Raw genomic sequence first — 22058 nt, forward strand, 5'->3', positions numbered from 1 at the left:
CACCTAAGTTTGCAAATAACATTGCAAAAGTAAGTACGCAACACGTAGAAAACAAGGCTAAAGGCTAAGCTCAAGGATAAAACCCTAGCCTATCGTATCAAGCACTCATTCTACCTAGATCAATTCATAACCTAGGCTCTGATACCACCTGTGACGACCCCACCTCTCTCTAAGGCGTACCAAAGGGTTTGGCGGACCGCCTGCCCAGCTCTCGCCAGGACTCACTCACTAACTCACGCGAATCACGAACATACACATCCACCATGAACCATAAATAACATTCCCAATTCAAGCTTATAATACACATGGATAGGAATCTGGGTACAAAGTCTCGATATACTTAAACTAGTTCAAAACGTATACAGTCCAAGTACAAAACAATCTATTCGAGGAATAGCGCGAGTACAAGTCAAAATTCAAAAACAAAGTCTAAAGTAACTAGTCTACGCTAGCCTTTACACTTCTCACGCTTCGCTCAAACCCCTGTAAGGAAAACAAACTAATAGGGTGAGCCAAAGTTCAGTGAAGTTCCAAATATCAAATTGGCCAACAAAGCAAGGAATAACATAGTAATAGTGAAATAGCGAGCAAACAAGTCAAATCAGAGAAATAGTACTTCAACTAGCCAAGTAATATCAGGTTTGCAGTCATATATAAGGATACGGTAATCATATGTCGGCACCATTCCAGCATGATCAATGGGTAGTTGACACTCCGTCAACTTTCAAGTAATAACAAGTCCAAAATAAAACTCCACTACATGCCAATCCCCATCCACCGATCAACCCCCTTTTCCGGGCCCGTACGCCACACGAAACACGGGTGGTAATACTCGAGTATACTGGATTGCCGAGGAGATAACACTCCACTCGACCTTACTAATGACCCAGGGTTTGTTATCTAATCGACCAGGCCCTTGCCGGCTCGACTCGATTAACTAGCCACAGGGTTTCTGGAATTCCAGGCAAGACATATCTCAAGTACATGTAGAGCAAGTCAAGTATAATTACTAGCAAGAACAAGTCATATTAGGGCAAGTGCGGTAAAGTACACTCTTGCCCTATCATTCATTTTCATGTAATCATACAAGTCAAGTAAGGAACACATGTATCAAGTACAATCGGATATTTGGAAGCACTCACCAAAATATAGTGCTTCAAGTATTCACGTTCAATTATACTCCAGGCTTGGAGTCCAGATCTGCGATAAAAATTCAGTTTAAGAACTTTGAAACACGAGTAGGATTCGAAACTTAAACGTTCCGTTCATTAAGAATCGACCAATTGAAATTCATTTGAAAGACACTCGTGAAACACTTGCTCGCTTTTCAAATCGTAAGGTTTTTATAGCATAGATACTTGGAAATAACACTTGAGTTGAAAGTACAAGGAAATACAAGTTTACATTGGCCATTATGTTTTTTCCTCAAGGGTACAAGTTCGGCCAAGTCCTAACGTATAACCCTCGATAAACAAAGTAGCAAAGGTTCTCGCTAGTTCAAGTGATAATCACTTAACCTTTACTCAAGTTGCAAATATAGTTTTCTAGTCCTCGAATATAAATTCGGGCAGCATGCCCTTTGTGTTTACCTAATTTTCCAGCCATTTAGGCTTCATTATTTTTCCTCAGCCAAATCCCAAAGTCACACATATCAGAAATTCAAGTCAAAAGCCGTTCCATAGGCTCATAATATCATAAGAATAAGAATCAAAGTAATAACAAGTGCTGAAATACAATCTAGCAAAAGACAGATTCGACGTGTGGTTGCGGAAATAACACATCCGAGGCTACGCTTATCGGATTGAGGCGCAAGTTATGTCGTTTCGAAGCTAAGACACAGGGATACAATGTTCATGGAGATCACTTAGTCCAGTTTCTAATGCAACTTAGTCAAATCCTCAAATTACAGAACAAAAATCCACCTTGTCGGCTATTTAACCACACTGCACTGGAATGGTCATATCTCAGGCTACAAAGGTCTGATTCAGGTGTTCTTAGAGCCGTTTAAAAGCTAAGTCAGTATAATACAACTTTCATGTTTTGGAAAAAAGCTAAATCAGTACGGATCCTAGTGAACAAACGTGATAAACTGGATAAACTGACCAAACGGACTGCTGGGGAAAAACTTAAAACAGTAAGGATATTTTGGTCTTTTCATGACCTACGTTACTCCGATTGAGCTAAAATTTTGTAGGTACCTATAAAATACTATTCTCTACAACTTTTATGTTTTTACCTAAGGCCAAATCGGCCTCTAACATAGGGCTACAAAACCGGACAGAAAGGAAGAAAAATTTTCCAGAAATCTGGAATTTTCAGTTTTCAATGCAACCTTCCTCAATTTCTTACTTCTAACACTACCAAAACCCCTTATATAACCTTAATTACAACATATATGCATTATACATCAAATTGGCAGTAAGTCCTCAAACCCTAGTTCATAATATCAAAAGGGGAAAACCTCCAAAACATGATAGCATCCATGATTCCACCACAAATTGAGTTACTAAGCTTAATTTAAACAAGATTGAAAGTAAGAATTAGAGAGATCATCTTCCTTATCTTGATTAGTGTCCACCAAGTGTATCCCAAGCTTTCCCTTTCCAAAATCTCACCAATACTTCACTAACTAAACACTCAAAGTTGAGTTTAATCGGTTTACTTCCTTTTCTTCTCACTTTGTGGTTGGATTCAAGAAGAAATGAAGAAATCTTCCCTTGGTGTTCTTCCTTCCTCTCTCTCGGCCAAAGGGTGCAGAAATGAAGAGGAAAGTGCTGAATTTTGGAGTTAAATAGAAAGTCCTTGTCTTGGTCAAGAAACTCTAGGGTGGCGACAAGTGTCGCCACCACCACCTTTCAATTTTCTCTTTCTTTTCCTTGCTATTTTAAGCCTCAATTTTCGGTCAAAGCAGCTGCCAAGTAAGAAGATATTTTACTCAAAAGTCAATAAGCTTGTTTGGTAAGAAAAATGGTGGTCAAGTGGTGCGTTCAATCGGTAGTGCGCGGGACCCGCCGGTTCGCGCCGTTTTTCTTAAAAGCTCACGTATTAGGGTTTTTACTTCCCAATCACTAACCTTATATCATTGCTACTAATCACATATTATTTCTCACTTAAAAGTCACTTTTAATCTCCAAATTTAATCCTTACTCTGTACCGAAAATTCATCCGGCGAAAAATCGCGAAAACCCTAATTTTGCTCCGATCTTGAAACCAAAAGTAAAACCCTACTTTCTAGGTTTATTTGCACTTATTGTGGAAAGATTGGGTGGTAGGGCTTTAATAAATAGTAATTTCCAAATAAAAGGGTATTTTTGAGAAAAATATAAGAAATTTGCGAGTCCTCACACAAAATCCCTTAGAGCCCTATTTGCTTCATTTTCCATCATTTCTTCTTCGAAATGTAGCTCTATCACGATTCCCTCTATTTGATGAATCTCTTTTTCTCGTTGTTGTGGTGTATGCCTTCTTTATCTAAATAGTGTCCTTCAATTTTCGGATCAAAAAGTGCGACTACCCGCAAAATCCGGTGCATACACTACAAGCAAAAATAAAAGAGATTATGTAGTAATTACATCACAAAAACTAATGAAAATTCTAGCTTAACTAATAAATACAAATAATGCTAAATTAATATAGGTATTGATGTCCTAATATCGCCGTTCTCCGGCAACGACACCAAAAACTTGATGAATTTTTGTTATAAGTACAAATTTAATTCTGAAATATACCCGTTTTGACTGCAAGTATACAGGTCAGATTAGTAGTTTTAGGGCAAATATTGGGTCGATCCCACAGAGAGTGACTTTGCAAGTGTTAGATCTTTACTTACTCTATTATTTAGACTAATGATCAATTTGAGCAGAAGAAGTTATAATTACTACTACCTAACTAGTCATAACTAGATATTTGCAAGGTAAAAATGGAGAAAATTTACTAAACACTTAGAGTCTAGAGATATAAATTCCACTTATGACATAAAAGATGCAAATAAATAGATTTACCTCTTGTTACAACTCTTGTTTAACTAGAGATTCATTTTTAATATTACCAAATCTCATTCTCATGATGAAATGGCCTAAAATAGACTAATTTTTCCTATTCTCATGGTGAATAAATAGGTCTATGATAGGTCATAATTTGTTACTAAACTTATAATAATTCTTCCCTTGATTTTAGCCAAATATTGTTTTAATTATCGAATTCTACTTATATTTGGTATTTTGTGCTTATTTCAGGAATGGGAATGAAAAGTGCTTAAATGGAGATTTTCTAGTGAAAAACATCTAACAGTTGCACGTGAGCGCACCTAAACTCACTGCTCAAAGTCGGAAAGTTGGTATTGATATTTGGCAGTCTCCCAAGCTGAGTCAACTTCCTAATTTGTTAGCTGCCAGGACCTTCCTTATTCCGCAAGAAAAAGGAAAGTTTGAAGAAATTGATTTGTAATAGGACTTTCCTTTAGGAATTTGATTAGTATTAGAAAATCAATCAATTAAGAAGTAAAAAGAGGAAGAAAAGGTCGGAATCCCACGTGATTTCTATCTTGGCTAGGGAACAAGAAAAGAGGAGACGACCGCTTGGCTGATCTCTGCATTTTTTCTTCCTTTCGGTGGAATACTCGTACGAATGGCTTCAAGGGAATTTCGTGAATTTCCCTTGAGGATGTGTAGCTAAATCTCCATTTTCTAGTCGAAGGTCAATTGGAGGACTTGGTTCCAAACATCTGTGAGATCGAATTATTTTACTTATTTCTTTTATTCATTGGTATTTGTACGTTTTCTGATTTAACTTCTTATGATTGTTATGTTATTGGAATGTCAAGGGGCTAATATTTGAATTAACCTAATAATTTACTGGCAGATTAATTGATTGAATCCGTAATTGTTCAATTGATTAATACCAGTGGCGACTAGCGTGATTAGTTTCATGTTAGGGAAACGTATGATCTAACTTAAACGAACCCTCGTAGCGTGTTTGTTGATTAGGATTGGGCTTTTCTAATTCTTATTGCAATTGAGAAATTAAATCCTATGGTTGTACCTAGGGTTATTTTTTGGTTAGAGAATTAATTAATAGTCGTACCTTGATTATAGAAAAAGTAAGGAAAGATTGGTTGTTTATCGCGTATATGACAACTATAACTAATCTATTAATGAGTAATTGAATTATCTTCGCATCGATGATCAGTTGAATGGACCGTGTCTGACAAGTTACACATTTGATTAGAGTCATATTGGTTATTGATTAATTCCTGTTTATTTTTATTAGTTGTTTCATTAGTTAATTAATTAGTTATTTTATATTCTCCAAAAATTTCCCTATTTCGGACTCTAGAAGAAACGAATTATTCCCAGTCCCTGTGGATTTGACCCCGCTCATCACTATATACAAAATTTATATTTTTCTTGAGTATATTTATTATTGCACAGTCTCGAGACCTGTCAATTTTTGACACTGTTGTCGGGGGCTGGTGTCTGATTAATTTATTTCTTTTTGAGTTCATCTTATTTTCATTTTTTTTATTTTTTATTATTTTTTTTATATAGTTTATAGCTGCTAACATTCCGTATTTTGGTGATAGACTAGATTTTATTTCTAGAAGGGGTTATGAGACTCATGCTTTTTCTAATGATCAATTGGCTGTTACAAATTGTGAAAATTATTTTACCTCGGATCATTCAACTGACATATACCCCAAATTTCAAGATAGCCTAAGTGCTCCAATCCATATTTTTGGAGATTTTTCACCTCAATATCAAATGTGGTATGACTCTTATTCAAATGGGTATGATCAAGGATGGTGGGATAATTTCAATCTTAATTATGAACAAAGGCCAATAAATTTTCAACAGTAAGAATCTCAACAACTATCATCCATGTCAAGTATGTTTCTTGAAAAAATAATTGAATTACTAGCTACTAACACATATTATTTTCAATAGCACACACAAAGGATGATTAAAAGGATGGAAGATGGAAGGCGTGAATTGGCATCTACAATGAGCAAATTGATTTCTCTAATTTATGAAGAATTGCCCTCACAGACCAACATCGATTTTAAAGAAGATGAGAGTATAATTATCCTAAAAAGTGTCATGGAACTGCAAGAGTCTCAAGAAAAAGATCTAAAGATGCAGTTAAAAAGGAAATTGAAGTGCAAGAAATGGGACCCCAATATCAGATTATTCAAGTAAATGAATCCAGTGAACAATCTCCAAATGCGGTGACATCTCCTCCATTCCTTAATCAATATTCTCATGACTCTTATTCTTTAATTTCTGTTAGCAAGATTGACTTTATTATATTAGAAAATTTTGAATTTCATGACAGGAATAAGTTAAGAGTGGCGATAGCAAAATATCTTGAACCAGTAAGTGCGCGTGATGGAGGAGTGAGTGAAGAATTCAGATTATTATTGATTTGTTTGGCGCCATCTACTAGTCCATGGAAACCGTACCTTATGAGCTCAATGATTACTCTATTTACGAGGGATATCAGGACTACATAGAAGATGAAGCACTAAAACGAGTTACACGATTTTATCCTCCGTGAAGAAACATGGCAATGTTTAGCCAAAGATATTAAAGAAAGATGCTTATTGGAAGGCAACCCAATTCATTTTTTTTAGTTGTTTGTTAATTTTTTTATCATTTATTACGTGTTTCAATATGTTTCTTTTAGACTTTTCATATTTGATGGCTTAAATTTTTGTTATTGATAATTAGCAGGTTTCCTACCAGTTAGGTGTGCCCACACCAATTAGGCCTGTCTAAGGAAGGCAATTTTCATCTGCGGGCAGAAGACTCTTCAATCGTTAGACTTGTCCACGCCAGGTGGTCACACCTAAGGCATGAAATTTTCATTGTTTCGGCAGAAGACTCAGCATTAGTTAGGCATTACCACGTCATGTGATCACGCTTAATGAACTTAATTTCTGAGAGTTGGTTAGAAGACTCGAGGACAGTTAGACGTGCCCACGTATAATGCAGCGGTTCAAAAAAAAAATCAACGATGTACGCGACTGTCAATCACCGCCGCTTACGCCGTTTCTGCTCGTCATCGTCACTACCACACCATGTTGCCGCCGCTAACCACCACCCATGCCCATCTCCATTCCCACTATCTGTTGGCATCTCTGATTTTGATTTGGGGGTAGTGGAGGTCCACCATATTGGCTTCACACCACCATTCTCACCTATGCCATAGTTGCTAGAGACCCTCCATTATGTGCTCTGGGAAGTTTTGTTGTCCCTTTTGTTTCGTATTCTATTCTTTATCTCTTACATTGGAGACAATGTAAGATTTTAGGTGTGAGGGAAGTAGTGTATTGATAATATATTAGAAAAGTGCAAGAATAGGCATTTTTGTTGTAATTTTTTGTTTGACTTTGTCGAATTTTATCCAATTTTTACCTATCTTTATGCATATTTGTGATTGTTCCTAATAAACGATGGTTAGATGTTTCAAAATTATCTATTACTAAGACTTTACACTCTAAGGTGTTAAGTATGACATGGTTAAATTTAAGGGTATCTTTTTGGTGAATATTTGAGATTTTGTGACTTTTGTACTTTTTGGTTAACTTCTCTAAATATTGTAAATATTTATCTAGCATTTTTTATGCAAATTGGTTCAACTATTAATCTTAGTTCTCCATATTTAAGAAATAAAGTGGGTTTGTGTGACGGCCCCACCTTCCCCTAAGGCGAACCAAAGGGTTCGGTGGACCGCCTGCCCAACTCTCGCCAGGACTCACTCACTCACTCATAGCTCAAGCCAAATAACGTATATGCATAGAAAATGAATAACACATCCACTTCAACGTAATATATACATTGATTCTCAAATCCAGACACAAAGTTTCTACACACCAAAAAAAAAATTTCAAAGTGTTTACATTTCGAGTACAATCAACCCTAGTCGGGTACTAGCGTGAGTACAATTACAAAATTCAAAATAATTAGACTACGCTAGTCTGTGCAAGTCACAAGCCTCGCTCGTACGCCCTGTACGGAAAACAAATGGCGTGCAATGAGTTAAAAACCCAGTGAGGTTCCAAATAGCAATTTGGTCATCAAATAAAATAAAAATAGCATGATAGTGAAATAGCGAGCATACCAAGTTTATGAAAGTGAGCAATAACACGTCAAATAGCAAATGTCAAAATGAGTTTGTTTTCCAAAAGAACAATAACACTTCGAATAACCATCAAAGTATAAGGATACAGATGGCTCTCAGGAGCCAAATTCCCATTGCATCATCAGGAGCTTGATCACGTAATAGTTGACACTCCGTCAACTTTCAAGTAAAGAAACCAATCCAGTAGCGCACTACTTACACTACTCTCCGTCCACCATTCAAACCCCCTACTGGGCCCAAAATCCTCAATAAACACTGGTGGTAATACTCGAGTATACCGATTAGTCGAGGAGATATCACTCCACTCGACAAAATAAAAGACCCAGGGTTCGTTACCCAATCGACCAAGCCCTTGCCGGCTCGACTCGAGTAACTCGCCACAGGGTTTCTGGAATTCCAGGAAGTGCGCACCATATACACAAATATATCACATCCATTGCAACAATAAACAAGTGTATCTCATATTAGGGCAAGTGCGATAAAGTACACTCTTGTCCGAACAAACAAATGACATATCATTAAATCACATTGGTCAAGTATTGAAAACAAGTATCCAGTTCAATCAGGTATTTGGAAGCACTCACCAAAATGAAGTGTCCCTAGTGATCACGTCTGGGTTATACTCCGGGTTTGGGGTCCAAATCTGCGATAAAACTCTTGTTTAAGAACTTTGAAAAATGCCTAAGGTTCGAAACGTAAACGTTTCGTTCAATAAGAATCAAGTAATTGACATTCGTTTGGAGAATATTTGTGAAACACTTGCTCGCTTTTCAAACTATGAAAGTTTGTAACATTTATATTTGGAAATATCATGAGTCGAAAGTACGAGGAAAACGTATTCCTAGTAATCATGATTTCATTTCCCAAGGGTACACGTTCGACCAAGTGCTAACTTATATAACTTGATAACGAAAATGCGAATATCCTAGATGGGTCAAGTGATAATCACTCTCAAGCCTTACGCAAGTCGCAAGTATCTACCTAATCCTCTAGCGTAATTTGGGCAGCACGCCCTTTGAATTTACCTATTTTCTAGCCATTTATGGCTTCATTCTTTTCCTCAATCAATCCCAAAGTTACACACAAAATAATCTCATTTCAATAGCCGTTCAATAGGCTCAAGGTCATGCAAGTACAAAATCAAGCTAACGACATGTGCGGAAATGAAGTTTAGCAAAAAACAGATTTGACGTTGTTTTCCATTACGGACACAATCGAAACTATGCTTATCGGATTGGGGTACAATTTATACCGTTTTGAAGCTAAGGCAGAGAGCTACAACTTTGATGAAGATCACCTAGTCCAGTTCGTAGTGTATCTAGGTCAAAATTTTGAATTACTAAACCAGAAGCGCACAAACAGGTCAGTTAACCGCACTATGTTTAAACAACAATAACTCAGGCTACCAAAGTCCAAACAAGATGATTCCAAGGGCGTTAGAAAGCTAATACATAGTACTACAACTTTCGTGTTTTGACTAAATGCTAATTCAGTACACATCAGGGTGAACAGACACTATTAGTGTTGTGAAATATCAAAATTGTCCATTAGACTAAACCTATGAGAGTCAGGGGTATTTTTGTCTTTTCACAGGTTACATTGCTCCGATTGAGCTGACATTTTGTAGGAAACTATAAAAAATCATTCTCTATAACTTTTATGTTTTATTCTAAGCCTAATTCGACCTCTAACATAATGAACTGGAACCGGTCAGAACTGAAGCTACAATTTCCAGAAATCTGGAATTTTGTTATATTCAAGCTATAATTCACATTTTTACCTTAAAACTACCACTACTTTCTCCTTTACAAGATTATATACCATATATATACATCGTATAACACCTAACCCACAAGAAATATAAGTGAATCAATCAAAACCCTAACTCAAAATTCATCACACCAATCATCAAAACCATTTGAAACAAGCATCACAAGCACAATTCTAACATTAATACCCAACTTAATCATGATTAATGGAGAAAGAAAGGTTGATCAGCCATTATACCTCAAGACAAGAGCTTGTAAAAAGGATCCTCCACTTCTCCTTGAAATTTTTTGGTTCCTCAAACTTCCCAAGCTTCCAAACTAGTGATTAATCGATTTAGTTTTTCTTGTTTGCACTCAAAAGGTTGGATTCAAGATTGAAAATTGAAAACTCTCTTCACTCTTTTGCCTCTCCTTGTTCTAGGCGAAAACAAAAAAAAAATGGTGAAGAATGAACTCAAATGAAAGATAAGAAGGTAAGACATTGGCTTGGTCAAGGAACCATAGGTGGCCAACACTTGTCACCACCAAAACCAACTAAAATTTTGTTTTCTTTTCCTTGCATTTTGGGTCAAATATTTCGGCTATAAGGGCTGAGGATGAGGGAGATATTTTGCAACAATATCAAGGATATGTGGTGGTAGGGAAGTGGTAGTCAAGTGGTGTGTTCAATCGGTAGTGATCGATATCCGTCGGTTTGAGCCGATTTTTCTTAAATCGCGTATACTAGGGTTTTTTAACTTATAATCACTAACTTATTATTATCACTTCTAATCATATAATATTTCCTCATCCAAAAGTCACTCTTACCTACCAAATTTGATCCTCACTCCGTACCAAATAATCACACTACAAAAAAACGTGAAAACCCTAATTCGCTCTAACTTGAAAACGGACAACGGAAACCCTTACTTCTATATTCATTTACACTTATTGTGGGGTGATTGGGTAGTAGAGCCATTATAAAGTAATAATGTCCAAATAAAAGGACATTTTTAAGAAAAATATAAAGAATTTTACGGGTCCTCACAGTTTGTGTAATTTTTAATTTTAATTTGGTGCTTATTTATGAATAGTATTCGGCTATACTCCACTAGTATCGTTGCTTAGTAATCGGAAGTTTTCACCACAAGTGTCGATTTTCGCGTCAAAAAGCGACGATAATTATGAGTATGTGATTTTTAAGCGATGATGGCTAAGTAATCGGGGTCCTTCATTTGGTCAATGTCGGAGTTCGCATCAAAAGGGTTAAATGGCTAAAGACTAAGCATTCCTCCTGAAAAAAAAATCAATCAAGTGTGGGGATATTTTAGAAAAAAAAGTGTTAAAAATGAAAAATGTGGAAGTGTTTGAGTGAATTGTTAGCCCGCTAATCCATGAATTTTAATATTAAGATTTTGCTTAATAGTCAAACCATTTGCTTATGGATGCTGGTTGAATATTTTATACTGTTAGATTAGTTAGTCATAAATTGAAAGAGTCCTTGATCTTGAAAGCTAACTGAAGAGATATTTCTTGAAAATTGCTACTAATACTTGACATATGTTTTAATTGTATCTTGGCAATAGAAAATTCGAATAATAGCCACTGTTTGAATGTGATTGCTTGATTTATGTTCTCATGCTTGAGGATAAGTATGGTTTAGGTGTGAAAAAAATCGATAGGTCATAATTTGTTGCTAAATTTATAATTATTCTCCATTGATTTTAGCCAAATGTTGTTTTAATTACCGGATTCTACTTATATTTGATATTTTGTACTTATTTCAGAAACAGGAATGAAAAGTGCTTAAATGGAGATTTTCTAGTGAAAAATATCTAATGGTTACATGTGGGCGTGCCTAAACTCACTACTCAAAGCCGAAAAGTCGAGATTGATATTTGACAGTCTCCCAAGCCGAGTCAACTTCCTAATTTGTTAGCTGCCAGGATCTTCCTTATTCCGCGGGGTCACTGTGAGGACCCGAAAAATTTTGATATTTTATATGATTTATTTTAATTCCTTGCATACATTTTCTCTACTTTATTTTGTTACCTTAATTTTCTAGATATTTTTATAAGTGAGTATAGTTTTTGAATCATTTTCCTAGTATAAGTTAGTTCATGTTAATTTTGAAGTGCATTATGGACATGGGACCCACTAGTGCGATAAATTTTTTACGACTAGGTTAATTTTGCATAAAGAGATGTTAGTTTATAAGGTATTAAGGGATAATTAGATGTTAGTTAGAAAGATTAACCATTGGAAGACAAGAGGATGAGATTAAACCCTAAGATGCCATTTGTCGCGACACTATTGAAAGTTGGACTTTGACTAACCTTTCTTACCTTTACTAACAACCAAATTTGATCAAGATGTCTTCATTTTTCTTCCTAGCTTGGCCGAAATTGGAGAGGAGGAAAAAGAGAGAAAACTTCACCTTGCACCTTACTATCTTGCTTGAATCTTGAGTTCCAACCATAGTTTATGCAAACTCTCCATAAAAGTTGCTCACTAAGGAGGATTAAAGGTTTTGATGGAGTGATTTTGGAGGAAGAAGCCCTAAGAGAAGGTGGAGCTATCACAGTTGGTATCAGAGCCTATGTTAGAAATGACTTGGGCGAACTAGAAATTTGATTTTTAGGAACTTTGGGTGATGTGTTAGGGTGTCCTTTAGTATGATTAATCCTGTCTAAATTATAAACTGTGGTTATCCTTGTAGGTTATGGACGGAGCTAGTGGGAGTGGAGGTGAGCCGTCTCGGAGGCGCTTTCGCGTCATCGATTAGGAGGAGAGGCCTGGAGGACCAATCCGGCGTTGGAGTATTGTTAGTCGGACTAGACGATGCAAGAAAGCAGCTAGAAAGGACTAATGCACATAGAGAGCAGCTACAGGTAGTTAATGACCGCCTAACTAGGGTAATCAGGGAGGTTAGAGATCGGTCCAGAGGTATCATAGACCAGTATCAGGCGCTAATCCAGGGAGTGATTGGCACTAACGCACAAGTGGAGGTTCAGGGAGACGGAGCCCCCGGAGAGGGAGACACATCTAGTTCTAACCATGATAGAGAGTCTGTTAGCTCCGTTGGGAACTAGGTTAGAGCTCCTATGAGCCATGTTTTGATCCCGTGTGAAGGGTAGTTAGGAAAGTTCTTAGTTAGCTGTTTTGTACTTTTGCACATAGTTTTGTACATTGTATTTGGATATGACCCCGCTACTTTCATGGGATGCCTTTTGTTTGTATCTGACTGCTACTGTGTGATTTGTATGATAAAATTGTGTTATATATATTTGACTTTTGATTTGTGTATACTTCTTGTAACTTGTTCATATATCTATCTTTAATATTGTATCCGTACTTCGACCCAAAATTGGTAAAACAAAAGGAGGGTAAACGTAGTGGACGCGGTCGTGGGCGCAAATCTAGACAACCTTTGAATGAATAGGGTACTCGTGAACCAGTGCCTGAACCAAATCTTGAATCGGGCGTCGATCCTAATGCTCAGGTAGCCGCCGCTATCTAGCGCATGACTGATCTTTTGGCCCATGTCGTGGAACGTCAAGGCAAAACCCTATTACTTAACCTGGAAACCCTGGTAATCATGTAGAGGGTGAGGATAGAGCTCTCGAACGATTCCAAAAGTTCTCCCCATCAAAGTTCCTTGAAGGACCAGACCCTAATGTGACCGAGAGGTGGTTAGAGAAGATGATCGATATTTTTGCTGCTTTGCATTATACTGAGGAGAGACAGGTTACCTTTGCTGTCTTCCAGTTGGAGGGAGCAACCCGTTCTTGGTGGAATGTGATAAGATTAAAGTGGGAAAGAGAACAAACCCCGAGGTCTTGGGTAAACTTCATGAAGGAATTTAATGCAAAGTACTTTCCGCCTCTAATTCAGGAGAAAAAGGAGGATGAATTCATTAGGTTTCGCCAAGGAGCTCAAACTGTAGCTGAATATGAAAGCCAATTTACTAGATTGTCTAAGTTAACTCCCGAACTAATTGTGACTGAGCAAAGGAGGATACAGCGATTTGTTCAGGGATTAAATGTTGAGATTCAAAAGGATCTAGCGGTAGCCCAAATCAATACTTTTAGTGATGTTATGGAGAAAGCCCTGCGAGTTGTGCGAGGCTACAAGTTAGAACCTTTCAACCGAAGAAACAGAGTATCCCTGGAAGTAGCTGGGGGCAAGGGGATAAGAGTATACCTCCCAAGTTTGGGAGAGGAACTGTGACGCCCCCACTTCTCCCCAAGGCGAACCAAAGCGTATCCGCGGGACGTCCGCCCAACTCTCGCCAGGACTCAAGCAATTTCTGTTCGAGCTTAATGCAAAACTAGACATCACAACCTGATAAAATAAATATAATCAGTGCGGAAGCGTACAAGTTTAACAATATTTAACAATCACCCAATCCTTACATCGGGTTTCCATTGTACAGCCCAAAATACACAATAGTCATAATGTCTAGTCAATATCATTGGAACCCTATTACAAAAGTACAAAAGGGAATTTCCTCCTAGTCTCATTCTAAGCCCAATCCTGTTAAGGAAAACAAATCTACAGGGTCAGCAAAACGCTCGTGAGGCCAAGAACACACATGCAAGCACATTGTTCAAGTAACAAACCCAATTTACAAGTCGAGCAATAATATTTCAATAATTAATAATTCACTGGAAAAGGAAACAGAAACAATTCAAGGATATTAGAGCTCTCAGGAGCTATATTCCACTTGCACGATCAAGAACCTCCGCGAATTGACACTCCGTCAATCGGGTAGGTCTAGTCCATAGAATTTCCATTTAACATGTCCCCTTTCACCTTATATAACCCTGTATCGGGCCCGCCTGTCATTTGTTTAAGGCGATACTACTCGAGTATGCCAAGCGAGATCTCTCACCAGATCAAGCTTTCATGTTTTCCCCATGGTTTACCAAGAAGTCTGACCAAACCCAAGCCGGCTCGAGTCCAAGGATGACCAATGGGGTTTTGGGCGTCCCCCATGTATATTTTAGTGTCGAGGAGATTCACTCCAACGACGTATGCAGCCATAGCATACTATTTCAAGTCATTCAAGCATGTGGTATATTCAAGCAATCGAGATATGCAAGTATTCAAGTACGAGTTGTTCATTTCAAGCGAGAACGAGTGCGATAAAGTACACGCTCATCTCAAACTTCAAAATCTCAAGTATCAATAACAAGTAAACATGTATCGAGTTCACAGGAGTTCAAGTAACACACACTTGACATTCACCAAGTAAACAAGAAGAAACGGCACTCGAAGTTCAAGTGTCCACCGTGGGATCCTCTTGAAGTTTCTCTTGTGTGCCTGAGCAATTAATAAGGATTTATCACTCATAAACCCCCAATTATTGAGAAGATTGCACTTAGTGCACAATCTAAGAAAATCTCATTAAAACGAACCCCAATCACTCGTAAATCGATGGTCAAAGATGGGGTTTTAAAGCACAAAAGCAATCAAGTTTTTATCTTGGAAATCAAGTATAATACGTTCAAGCAACATCGAAGGAATAAGGAGAATTTGAAAAACTCCATTTCCTTAAGGTTTGGAAATTTTCAGTTTTGATACGAGATCTTTGAAAAATCGTATCTCACTCTTTACAAGTCCAAAATTGGAAAACTTAGTACCGTTGGAAAACTCTTAGAAAGTACTAAAAGTTCTAAGAAGACACTTTTCCATGATTCCAGATGAAAGGTATTCAAAATTTGGCCCAAAGTCACTGTTTTGGACACTAAGGCAGTTTTCGAGGTTGGTCTTCGGCAAAGTTTGTAAATTCGGTAAAATTCACACAATGCAAACCAGCCTCTGAAATTTGGAACTCCATTAGAGTTTCATACAAGGTTTAAAACACAATAAGCGGGTCAACAATCGAAGTTTTGAGCACCAAGATATGATAGCTCAAAGTTGCTGGAATTTTGAACCTATTTTGCCGTTTTTCCAAATTTGAATCTCAGGTTTTGGAGCTTTGGTTAAGTATATAAACGGACTTGGAACGGCACCAAATTTGGTATTATTACACTACCACATAAGGGCCTTTCCTCTGCCAAATTTCATAGGAAAATAATCACGGGAAGTCAGCTAACAAAATCAATGAAGTTGTAAGAAGTTCCAAGGCAAATCTGCCTTGGACTTCCGTTTTTCCGTTTTCAAGCATTTGACCAAGGATGTTTTCTCAAACATGGTTCATTTGTGTAAATAATGTCTAATAAACATCCAAGATGTGTTTGGTAGGTGATTAACACCAATAATTTCAAAACAACAAGTCCCAACAATGATCTAAGCATTTACTAGCCAAAAGAGGGTTTTAGTTCACCGAGTCAGTTTCAATCTTTGGCCACAACTCACTCAATTAAACTTGGAATTGAGCATGGTTGGTGGCGTTGGAAAAAAAATTCATTAATCTACAATTTCTCAGAAGAAACCATTTTCAAAATCTGTCCACAACTAGCTCACATTTGAGCATCAAGTTGTAGTTCCTGTTCTGTCTTCAAGTGAACAACGAAACAGGATAGCGATTTTCAAACGAATGGTATGGCTCACTCTAGTGGAACCAGGTTGTGCATTTTATATCAATGGTAAGTTGGGAATTTCTAGTTTCCAGTGCCATAAATGGCACTCGATTTCGACATCGGAGCAAGAAGTTATGGCCGAAACAAGATGACTACTTAGGCAGTTACGGGAACCATTTTCCAGTTTTCTAAGCTTTCGAAATCAACACAATTGGGTTACCAAATCATGTTATTTTCCAATGAAACTTTTCACACACTCAATATAACATATATACATCATAAAAAAGCCATTAGAACCTCAAAATTTTGCATCAAAGTGCATGAACATAGCAGGGGCAAAATGGTCACTTTTGGTCATTGCACCATCCTTAAGTTTCTATCAACAACCCAACATTATTTCACTAATTTAAGTAGCAAACTAGCATTAATAATATCACCATTCACCAAATCAGTCCATCCATCAAATGTGGGAGTTCATAGAGTCTACACAACCATTTTTCCAACATAAACAAGCTACTCACGTGCATGCAAGAGCTTAGATGTGCACTAGAACTTCCATAAATCAAGTTTCCAAGGCTTGATCATCACTTACTTGTTTTGATGTTCCAAAGCAGAATTTTCGGTCCTTTCCTGGTCCAAGAAATCCGTGGAATGCAGCTTCTTTTCTTAGCTAGATGAACTCTCCAAGTATTAAGCTAAGTGGTGTTCAATTTTGGTGTGAAATGGTTTAGATTTGGTGCAAGAAATGGAGTAGAAATTGATGAAGCAAGTTTGGTTCTTTGCTCTTGGGGTGGCCAGCCAAATGAGGGAGAAGAGAGAGAGTGTGTGTGATCAAATGAAGCTTCCTTGAGAAGCTTTAAATATGTGGTCCACAATTGTCCAAAGTCAACTCTTCCTCGCGCGTATACGCGCGCGTTTTGTACTCGATTTCTCTCGAGTTTATTCACTAGTGCACTAAACCTCTAATACACTTATTTTCATATAAATATTATCCACTCTAATTGTCTCAAAATAAGGGTCTAAAGTCCCTTAATTAAATTGCGTGTGTGAAAACGCGTATTTTCAATTTAAGCGCGATAAAGCGAAACCTTCAAGAAATTCTTATAACGATAGTACTAATAACTATCACTTGAGTACTTAAACATAAAAATACTTATTTCAAAACTTATGTGGAAGTCTCTAATTTTCCCAAACTTATGGTATTTCCAAATCAGCTACAATCCCCAATCGCGTATTCACTATTCTCACTTAACGAGTTTTCAAAAATTAAATTTTGAAACAAGTCACTATAAAAATATAATTAAACCATAGATCCATGTAATTGGGTCTTAAGAGACTAGAAAATATTAATCGGAGTAAATGGGCAATTAAATATTCAAATAAGCTTGAAATGGAATTTAAAACAATAAATTTGCGAGTCCTCACATCCTCTCCCCCTTAAGAAAATTTCGTTCTCGAAATTTACCTTGATTGGTGAACAGGTCTGGAAACTTTTCTCGGATTGCTTCTTCGACTTCCCAAGTCGCTTCCTCTAACCCATGGTTCCTCCAAAGAACTTTCACTAACGGTATCTGTTTATTTCTCAACTCCTTCACTTTCCTATCCAGAAGTTTCACTAGTTTCTCCTCATAGATCAAGGTTTCATCAATTTTAATACTCTCCGGTTGCAAAATGTGAGAGGGATCTGGATGATACTTCTTAAGTATGGACACATGGAATACATTATGGATTCGAGATAAACTTGGTGGCAACTCCAACTTGTATGCCACATTCCCCACACGCTGGATAATCTTATAAGGCCCTACAAACCTCGGTTGTAGTTTCTTTCCCCTTCTAGACATCAAACTCACTTTCAAAGGCGTAATGTTGAGAAACACTAGATCTCCAACAGTAAATTCTAGATCCTTTCTCCGATTATCGGCATAACTCTTTTGACGGCTCTGGGCGGTTTGGATCCTCTGGCGTACCAACTTTACCTTTTCATTAGTTTCCTCAATCCAAAATACTGTAGTCGGGTCTAAGATCTTTCTTTCACCTACTTCATCCCAACAAATTGGAGACCTACACTTCCGACCATAAAGGGCTTCATACGGAGCCATTTGTATAGAAGAATGGAAACTATTGTTATAAGCAAATTCCACCAAGATTAAATATTTACTCCAACTTTCTCCAAAATCTAGAACACAGGTCCTCAACATGTCCTCAAGAGTCTGAATTGTCCTCTTAGATTGTCCGTCGGTCTGAGGATGATAAGTAGTACTAAAGTTCAGTTTTGTCCCTAACACCTCTTGCATCTTTTGCCAGAATCTCGAAACAAATCTTGGGTCTCTGTTAGACACAATACTCACGGGAATTCCATGTAATCTAATGATTTCATCCATGTACATCTTAGCTAACTTCTCTAAATGGTATTTCATATTAATCGGCAGAAAGTGAGCCGATTTGGTCAATCTATCCACTATTACCCAAATAGCATCATGGCCTCTCTGTGTCCTTGGTAATCCCGATACAAAGTCCATAGTGATGTTCTCCCATTTTCATTAAGGTATCTCCAACGGTTGTAAGAGTCCCGACGGTTTCTGATGTTCGGCCTTAACCTGTTGACAAACCAAACAGGTCTGGACAAAATGAGTAATTTCCTTCTTCATACTTTCCCACCAATAGAGATTCTTCAAGTCTTGGTACATCTTATTCCCTCCAGAGTGTACCGTAAACTTTGATCGGTTGTCTCTTCTAAAATTTCCTTCTTAAGTCCTTCATCCTTTGGCACTACTATCCGATTCTGAAATCTCAATACACCATTTGATCCCAAGTTAAAATCTGACTTATCTCCCCTTTTTAACTTTTTCCAACCATTTTCGCACTTCAGTGTTCTTTTCTTGAGATCTCTTGATACGTTCCAACAAAGTGGAATTCACTACAATATTTCCCAAAATGACCTTCCTCGATTCCAGTTGAGGATTCCAATAACTGACCTCTTCCAACAAGTGTAGTTCCTTAATCATCAATCCAGCCATTTGTACTTGACGGCTCAAAGCATCGGCCACTACATTGGCCTTCCCGGAATGGTACTTAATCGTACAATCATAGTCCTCCAGAAATTTTATCCATCTACGTTGTCTCAAATTTAGCTCCTTTTGTGAGAATAAATATTTAAGGCTTTTATGATCAGTAAAAACCTCAAATGTCACTCCATATAGATGGTGTCTCCATTTCTTTAAAACAAATACCACTGCTGCCAACTCCAAGTCATGAGTCGGATAATTCCCTTCATGTGGTTTCAATTTTCTAGAGACATACGCTATCACTTTGTCATTTTACATCAAAACACATCCCAATCCTTCCTTAGAGACATTGGTGTAAACCATAAAACTATTCTTTCCATTGGGTAGAGCTAATACTGGGGCTCTGGTCAAGCGTCTTTTCAATTCCTGGAAACTCTCTTTGCACTTAGAACTCCAAATAAACTTTCCACTTTTCTTGGTCAACTCAGTCATGGGTCCAGCAATTCTAGAAAAATTTTGGATAAATCTCCGGTAATACCCTGCTAATCCAATAAAACTCCGAACCTCATAGGATTTTCCGGTCGTTTCCATTTCGAAATAGCTTCAACTTTAGCTGGATCCACTTTAATCCCATCCTTAGAAATTATGTGTCCCAAGAAAATCACTTCACTCAACCAGGATTCACATTTACTGAACTTAGCAAATAATTGGTGTTCCCTCAAAATCTGTAAGACAATTCTCAAATGCTTCTCGCGATCTTTCACATTCTTAGAATACACTAAAATGTCATCAATGAAGACCACCACAAATTGATCTAGATAAGGCTTAAAAATCCTATGCATTAAATCCATGAAAGCAGCAGGTGCATTCGTTAACCCAAATGGCATCACGACAAATTCAAAGTATCCGTATCTCGAGTTAAAAGCAGTCTTGGGTATATCCTTCTCCAAAATCCTCAATTGATAATAACCCTGTCTCAAATCCAACTTCGAGAATACTACTGGTCCTTGCAATTGGTCAAATAACTCATCAATGTGGGGCAATGGGTACTTATTCTTGATCGTAACATCATTCAAGTCTCTATAGTCTATACACAATCTCAAACTCCTGTCATTTTTCTTAACAAACAAAATCGGGGCTCCCCACGGAGAATCACTTTCCCGTATAAAATCCCGTTCTAACAAGTCTTGCAGTTGCATTTTCAACTCTTTCAATTCAGTTGGTGCCATCCAATATGGTGTCTTAGAGATAGGTGCTACCTCTGGAGTCACATCAATCTTAAAAACTATATCCCGTTCCGGGGGAAATTCTCTAACTCTTCAGGAAATACATCTGGAAAGTCTTTTACTACAGGCATGTCTTCCAAATTCACCTTATCACTAGGAGTGTTGATTAGAAAGGCCAAGTAGTCTTGAGCTCCTTTACTTAATAATTTTCTAGCCCGAATCCCTGATATAAGTGCAGACGAAGCCAATTTACCCCTTACATCCAATTTTAGGGTTGCCTGCCCTGGAATGTCCAATTCTACAATCTTTGTCCTACAATTCAACTGGGCATTATAATGGGCTAGCCAATCCATCCCTAAAATCACATCATACCCCTTAATTGCTAAGCCTATCAAATCGGTCAACAGTTTTCGTTCCCCAACACAGATTTCACAATTTCTATACACCAAGTTAGCAATTAAATTTTGATCCCCAGTAGATGTTTTAACTTCCAAATCATATGGTAACTTAATTGGTTTCAAATCTATTCCACTCATGAAGTTAGGATATACAAAAGAATGTGTTGCACTCGGATCAATTAAAACTCTAACTAAACGGTGAAAGATTGGAATTGTACCTTCAACTACTTCAGTCGCCTCAGGTACCTGTTGGTAGTCCAATGCATAGATCCTAGCTGGCACTTTCGGTCGACTTCCCCCAGCACTAGTCTGCTTGGAGATTGACTTTTCTGGCCTCTGGGTATTACCTCCCACTTTTGGCGCTTTCGGACAATTCGCGACCTGATGTTCGGCACTACCACAAAACAAACACTTCCCCGACTTTCTCCAGCAATCATTCTCGGAGTGGTTGAATTTACCACAGTACCCACAAGTAACTGGAGGAGTCACCGCCGAACCAGTAGATGGCGCTCCCCTAGCTTGGGTCGGTCCACTACGACCTCCTCTAACTAAAGCTCCCCTCGAGACCCCAGCAGTCCTTGTTCCTCCCGCTCCTCTTCCCATTTTGGAAGGTTGCGTATTCTTACTAGCCTGCCCAGAAGTATGGCTAGAAAAATTTCTTTTTCTATTGTGAAAGTCCCTCACTTGTAGTCTTGTACTCTCAACCCTCTGTGCCTTCTTTAAAGTCTCAGTAAATGTAGAAATTTGGGCAGCGGCTAGGCCCTCCTGAATTTTCACATTCAACCCCTGTACAAATCATCTTATTCTCATCTGTTCATTAACCACCAGCTCAGGGGCATATTTAGAAAGTTTAGTGAATTTTTCTTCATACTCCGCTACAGTAAGGGTTCCTTGTTTCAACGTAATAAATTCATCCTCTCTCTTTTTTTGGATCAAGGGTGGAAGGAACTTTTCATTAAATTCTCTCGTGAAGTTCTCCCAGGTCCAAGGGGTTTGAGCTCTCTCCCATTTTCCT

At 37.7% G+C, this 22058-nt stretch overlaps 1 protein-coding gene across 1 annotated transcript; it reads right to left on the reverse strand.

The window, feature by feature from the left end:
* Nucleotides 1–20704: 20704 nt before the first annotated feature.
* On the reverse strand, nucleotides 20705–21646 carry LOC113757632. Its single transcript, XM_027300784.1, has one exon. The coding sequence runs from the start codon at nucleotides 21644–21646 to the stop codon at nucleotides 20705–20707; it is 942 nt and encodes a 313-aa protein (XP_027156585.1).
* Nucleotides 21647–22058: the final 412 nt, after the last annotated feature.

Source organism: Coffea eugenioides, unplaced genomic scaffold (genome assembly GCF_003713205.1).
Source record: "Coffea eugenioides isolate CCC68of unplaced genomic scaffold, Ceug_1.0 ScVebR1_3164;HRSCAF=4327, whole genome shotgun sequence".
Classification (NCBI taxonomy): Eukaryota; Viridiplantae; Streptophyta; class Magnoliopsida; order Gentianales; family Rubiaceae; genus Coffea; species Coffea eugenioides.